We start from the raw sequence: 6,305 nt of genomic DNA on the forward strand, positions 1-6,305 counted from the left end.
TGAGTGAATTCGCCGGTCCCATATGCCGGAGGTGGCGGGTTCAAACCTAGCCCCGGCCAAAAACCACAAAAAAAAAAAAAAATGAGTGAATTGATGAGGATATTAACTAAGTCACTAGTATACTGTTCGTGACTAAGGCAGAGAAGAAAAAGCTTTGTGGCTGGGCATTTTCAGGGGTCTCCTCAGATGTGTCTGGAGATAAAATTATGTAGTAAAAATATCGTTGTTAATTGGGGAGGCAGTTTTTAGAGAGAGGGGGTCAAGGTTAAGCTCCACCTACCACCCCCCCAAAGTAGTGACCCAATATTCCCTCATCCCCCTACCCCAATCTCAGGCTGTCCAGTGGTTTTTGACCATGATGTCCCACCTTTCCAAATGGAATAGCTGGAAGCCATAACCCTTCTGGAAAAACCACTTTGCCCCTCATGCTCACCGGCGAGTTTCCAAAAGGTCTTGCTTCTTATAAAAACAGGGAAACATAGTACTAAAATATCATGCCTAATTTCTTCTTTTTCACATATGCCTCCCATGGGGTGGGGGGGGAATCCCAGATTTGGAAGGGTGAGTGCATCACATACACACAGAGATTGAGCCGCGCCCGTGCACCAGCCCCAGCATGGACACTGCAAGGACTAAGCTGCGGCAGGTGGCGGGAGAAAAGAAGGGGAGAGGAACAGGCCCCAAGTCCCAGAGGAAACATAGACATGGCACCTAGGGGAACTGAAATAAGGAGAGGACACGTGGGGTGGGGCAGGGCAGGGCAGGGAGACACGTAACAAATGAGAACCGAAAGGAAGTGGGATCAGGAAGGGAGCTCTGAGCCAGAAAGCAGGCTGGGGGTCCCGCCTCAGTGGGGCCCAGCAAGGATGAGGCCAGTGTCCACAGTGGGAGGGACAGGAGTTTACTGACCATAGCCACCAGTCTCACCATTGTTGGCACTGCCTTCCATGGGCCTTGACGGGAGGACAGAGGAGTGTGCCGGTGCGCCAGGCACTCGTGAATAAAGGGGATGGGAGAGAGAGGAGAAGGCATGATGCCAACTGTGGAGAAGGGGGAAATCCGTGAACCTCCACACTGACCAGTGGCTCTGAACATGTCAGCCTCACCAGACCAAATGTTTGACACCCCTTTTACTATTATGGAAGAAAGTAGTAAATATCCAACTAGTAGATTAATTGCTTGACTCAATATATTGCCCTTACCATGATATAAAGGAGAAATATAAAAGAAAATATCGGGTGGCGCCTGTGGCTCAAAGGAGTAGGGCACCAGCACCATATGCCGGAGGTGGCGGGTTCAAACCCAGCCCCAGCCAAAAACTGCAAAATAAAAGAAAAAGAAAATATCTCACAATGAACTATGAATGTCAAGACATAAATGATCTAGCATTACCATAGTAGACCAGGAATCAGCAAAGGTAAGGACCAGAAGGTAAAAATTTTAGGCCAGTTGTTCTCAACCTTCCTAATGCCACGAACCTTTAATACAGTCCAAAAGGGGTCACGACCCACAGGTTCAGAACTGCTGTTTTAGGCTTTATGGGACGCATAAGGTCTCTGTTGCATATATTTTTTTTACAACCCTTTAAAAATGTAAAGCCCATTCTTAGCTTGTGGGCTGGTCATATGATGAATTTAGACCAGAGAATAAGATGTCACAAGCGGGTTTGCACTTGCCATTTTAAAATAAGAGGAAAATAAGTTCAGGCAATCTTCAAATTACAAACATCTGACTTACATTCAACTCACACTTATGAATGGAGACTATTACAGGTAATAGGTAAATGTACCTGTTCCAACTTATATACAAATTCAACTTAAGGACGAACCTACGCAATCTGTCTCGTTCACAGCCCACGGACTGCCTGCGTGCTGTGTGCATTAGAGCATCAAAACCACCCTGAATCCCACATCCCAGCAGACTCCTGTGTCTCAGCAGGGGTTCGGTGCCACTAGCAATGTTGCCCTCAGTAACAAAGTTTCAAAGCTCCTGAAGCATTCTTGAGCAAGTTTCAGAGGAAACAAACTATCATCTTCTCTCTAATTTTGTTGAACTTGCAGTCCTGGGTGATTCTGTGCATATTAAAATTCCACAAAAAATGTGGAATACTTACACAAAAAATGGCATTAAGTTCCTGCCCTCTGTTTTCACCTATAAGAACGTCTGACTGGGTCATTTGGATGTCATGTAGGACATCATGTGGAGACACAGAAGAATCTCTAACATGCAGCACTGTCAGTGTGCAGTGGAAGTCTAACGTCCCTTATCCCTGCTCACCAACAGCCAGCATGGCCCCCACCAGTTATCATGACAACCTAATGCATCTTCATAAATTTCCAAAAAAGTACTCCCTAATAGCAGAGGTGGATCCAGAGGTAAAGTCAAAAGTCATACAGTTTTGCGTGAATATAAATACAGGGCTCTTCCCAAAGCCTTGGGAGAGAACCTGCAAGAGAAGGGCCCTAAGGCATCACGTCACTGGTTTCTCCATCCATCTGCCTCTGCTTTGCAGCTGAGAACATCCAGGGCCTATAATCACACCAGCCCAGAGCAGGAGCCCTGTAACATTTGTTGAGGGAACAAAAGCATATGTGCAATCCAGCTGTGGGCCTACCATCAAGATGGCTACATGACTTGGGGGTCCAATATAAGATGAAAATGCAAAACTCTTTAGTCAAAACTTCAGACTTTTAAAACGGCAACAGCAGAGCATTAAACCAAGCACAAGGTGCCTAGGTAACCACCCAGGAAGCCAGGCCTGGCACAAATCAAGCCAAATAACAATCTTAACAAATGTATGTTGCTACATCATATTTTCACATCTGCTGTTTTGTTGGATTTCATAGCTCCGGCCTTATCCTGACTTCCAAGATGAGAAAAGTGACATTTGCAGAGCACATTTGGAGACATCTAAGATAGAGAAGAATTGGAACCAGCTCTCCCCCCTTGCTCCCCTGTCCCCAACTGCCGTTCTGCAGCTGTGAAGACTTCTCGTCCCTTGCCTGCTCGCCAGCCCCGGGGTAATGGGTAGGGATTTATTCGGAGCAGATAGTTCAGGGCCTCCACCCCAATAGAGAAATTGTTAGCTGAAAATAAACACAAACATTCATACACCTTTATGCTGGCTTTGCTGACCTCCATTTCATTGGAATGGCTAGGTTTAATTTAAGGAAACCTCCAGCCATCAAATGGTACCTAGCAGTGATTTGCAATGGAAGAGGAGACTTAGCTAATTTCCACCCAAAACACTTTTGGTATCACTGGGAAAATACCAGGACTAAAGCCAAGACAATGGCTGGTCCAACAATCAAGTGGAGGTGATTATGTGATTACTCCTAAAAAGACTGCCAGGTCCCACTTCTATCATTTCATTTAAAGACAGAGAATGTCCATTTGCAAAGATCCTGCAAGTCAGGTAGCAGAACCAGGCAGAGGAAAAACCTTTGTGATCTGTTCTCTCGGAGTGAAAAACAGCTGAAAATGTTAGGATTCTCAGAGCTTTCTAGGAATTGAATTTTTAGACATTGGCCAGTTTAATGATGTGGAAAGTAGATACTTCTTTATTTCTGATTACCTAAATCCAGTCACTTATGCTTTCTTAATTTTGTTGCAATCTATACATATCCATAAATTGCAGTATTTGAAGAAACAAACAAGCAAAATGCTAACAAAAATCTAAAAGTAACACAGGCTGTAATCGCAGGTTCCCACCCAAAAGCAACCAAGTTTCATTCAAAGTTTATGTACCTCGAGTGAGGAGGTGGTTCTTACCCGTGTTGTGTGTGTGAGTGTGTGAGTAAGAGAGCGAGTGAGTGTGTGTGTGTGTGTGTGTGTGTGTGTGTGTGTGTGTGGAGACTCAGCTTGGTGTTGTCGGTGACTTCCCCCTCCCCTCCATCCTTCCCCTCCCCGCCGCCGCTGCAGTGGCCGCTCCCTGGGCCGTAGGAAATGAGCGATAACGATGACATCGAGGTGGAGAGCAACGCTGACAAACGGGCTCATCATAATGCACTGGAAAGAAAACGTAGGGACCACATTAAAGACAGCTTTCACAGTTTGCGGGACTCGGTCCCATCACTCCAAGGAGAGAAGGCATCCCGGGCCCAAATCCTAGACAAAGCCACAGAGTATATCCAGTATATGCAAAGGAAAAACCACACACTCCAGCAAGATATTGATGACCTCAAGCGGCAGAATGCTCTTCTGGAGCAGCAAGTCCGTGCACTGGAGAAGGCGAGGTCAAGTGCCCAACTGCAGACCAACTACCCCTCCTCAGACAGCAGCCTCTACACCAACACCAAGGGCAGCACCATCTCTGCCTTCGATGGGGGCTCGGACTGCAGCTCAGAGTCGGAGCCTGAAGAGCCCCAAAACAGGAAGAAACTCCGGATGGAGGCCAGCTAAGCTACTAGGGGCAGGCCAGCAATAAAAACTGTCTCCATCGTCTCATCCTCCTTTCAGTTCATCGTTAGAACCCTCAGACCCATTTAAGAGACTCTTTAGGAGTGAGGGGAGACAAGATGGCGGACTGAAGCCAGCTTTCAACAAAGGCTCCCGTCCAGAAGGAGAGTTAAGGGACAGGAATTTAGTAAGTATCCTGGTGGACTTGAGCCTCACCAAGAGAGAAGGCTGAAGAACGCACATCAACACCGCTGAGGCAAGTTGTGATCACAAGGACGCAAACAAAAGGTACAAAATCCACCACCAAGCGGACGGGAGTCCCCCTCCCCCATGAGACCGGCTCTGGAGCCCCACAATTGAACAAGCGGGCAGAAATTAAAGCCCCTCCCACTACACTCCACGGGAGAGACCTTCTAAAAACTGGACCTACCTCCCCTACTGGGGTGCCGTGGCGTTCTCCTGCCGGACATAGGGCTGAATAAAACTTTGGGAATCCTTTGCCGGCAACCCTGAATCCCCGGCGCTCCCCTCCCGCCCACTGAGGTCTGGAGGCCTGTCCCCCAGGACTTCGGATCCTTGGGTGATTTCTCAAGGGGAGTGGACAGTCCCCGAGTTGCGACTGGTCAGCATTGACTCTGAGGCGCGCGAGTGAGGAGAGGGCACCGGGCTGAGGGGGAGTCACGCCTCGCGGCACTTCCCTGCGGTGCAGTGCACCGACCCTCCCCGGGCATACGGGGCCCAAGACTGAATCAGACTCTGGCCTCCCCGCTGAGAGCTGAGAACCCCTACTCTCACTCGGGGTCTGAGGGCCTATCCCCCAGGAGTTCGGCTCCTTGGGTGATTTCTCCAGGGGAGTGCACAGTGCCTGAGCTGCGTCAGGTCAGCGCTGACTCTGGGATACGTGAGCGAGGAGAGGGCACTCTGCTGAGGGGAAATCAAGCCTTGGCGGCACTTCCCTGCGGTGCAGTGCAGGAGCCCTCCCCAGACATACGGGGCCCAAGACTGAATCAGACTCTGGCCTCCCCGCTGAGAGCTGAGAGCCCCTACTCTCACTCGGGGTCTGAGGGCCTATCCCTCCGGAGTTCGGCTCCTTGGGTGATTTCTCGAAGGGAGTGCACAGTGCCTGAGCTGCGTCAGGGCAGCGCTGACTCTGGGACACGTGAGCGAGGAGAGGGCACTCTGCTGAGGGGAAATCAAGCCTTGGCGGCACTTCCCTGCGGTGCAGTGCAGGAGCCCTCCCCGGACCGTAGTATTGCGTGAAACTGAATGAAACTCTAGCTTCCCCCCGCCCCACTCCCAATCCGGGTCTGGGGGCCCATCCCCCAAGAGTTCTGATTCTTGGGGGATCTCTTAAGGGGTGTGGACCCAGCACAAACTGCGGCCGCTCAATGCTGACTCTGGGGCGCGGGACAGAGGAGAAAAGGGTCGCCTGAGTGCCCACACCAGAGCAGCAGTTCCCTGGAGGTAGATCAACAGCCGTTTTTTCTTTAACGGCAGAACGCTCACTTCTGGATATTCTGAGGCCACACCCCCTGTCTCCCTGGGCAACCAGAGGAGGCCACGGGTGACACGGCTCACAAACCCGGAAGCCTCCAGGGCGGGGCCGACCCAGAGAGGTGTTCAGACGCAATTCTCCAGCAGCAAAGACGTTTGAACTCAAAACAGCCCGTCTCCTGTAGGCGACGACAGGAACAGAGACAGAACCTCACAAAGTTGTCTGTTCTGTTCTGTTCTGTTAGCAGCATCCATCAGGGACGGGGCTAAGCCTGAGTGAACACCTCCTTCCCATCACCTGCATCAAACACTCAAAGATGTCAGGCCCCATCTCCTCCTGCTAGATAGCGGCAGTCTGCGGGGGCCTGGCAGACTTCCTCGCGATTCAGGCAGGTGCAAACCCCTGGAGTGTC

The 6,305-nt window shown here is 50.1% G+C and overlaps 1 protein-coding gene across 1 annotated transcript; it reads left to right on the forward strand.

Annotated features, from left to right (window-relative positions):
* The first annotated feature begins 3,762 nt into the window (after positions 1-3,762).
* LOC128591851 (protein max-like) lies at positions 3,763-4,489 on the forward strand. The gene has a single exon (XM_053599623.1). It carries the CDS (start codon positions 3,946-3,948, stop codon positions 4,399-4,401), a length of 456 nt encoding a protein of 151 aa, XP_053455598.1. The 5' UTR covers positions 3,763-3,945; the 3' UTR covers positions 4,402-4,489.
* The last annotated feature ends 1,816 nt before the right edge of the window (positions 4,490-6,305 follow it).

This window comes from Nycticebus coucang, chromosome 8 (assembly GCF_027406575.1).
Source record: "Nycticebus coucang isolate mNycCou1 chromosome 8, mNycCou1.pri, whole genome shotgun sequence".
Taxonomy (NCBI): domain Eukaryota; kingdom Metazoa; phylum Chordata; class Mammalia; order Primates; family Lorisidae; genus Nycticebus; species Nycticebus coucang.

What these genes read in the sequence shown, in the direction of transcription:
- LOC128591851 (XM_053599623.1), top strand. Translation starts at nt 3,946, where the DNA reads ATGAGCGATAACGATGACATCGAGGTGGAGAGCAACGCTGACAAACGG.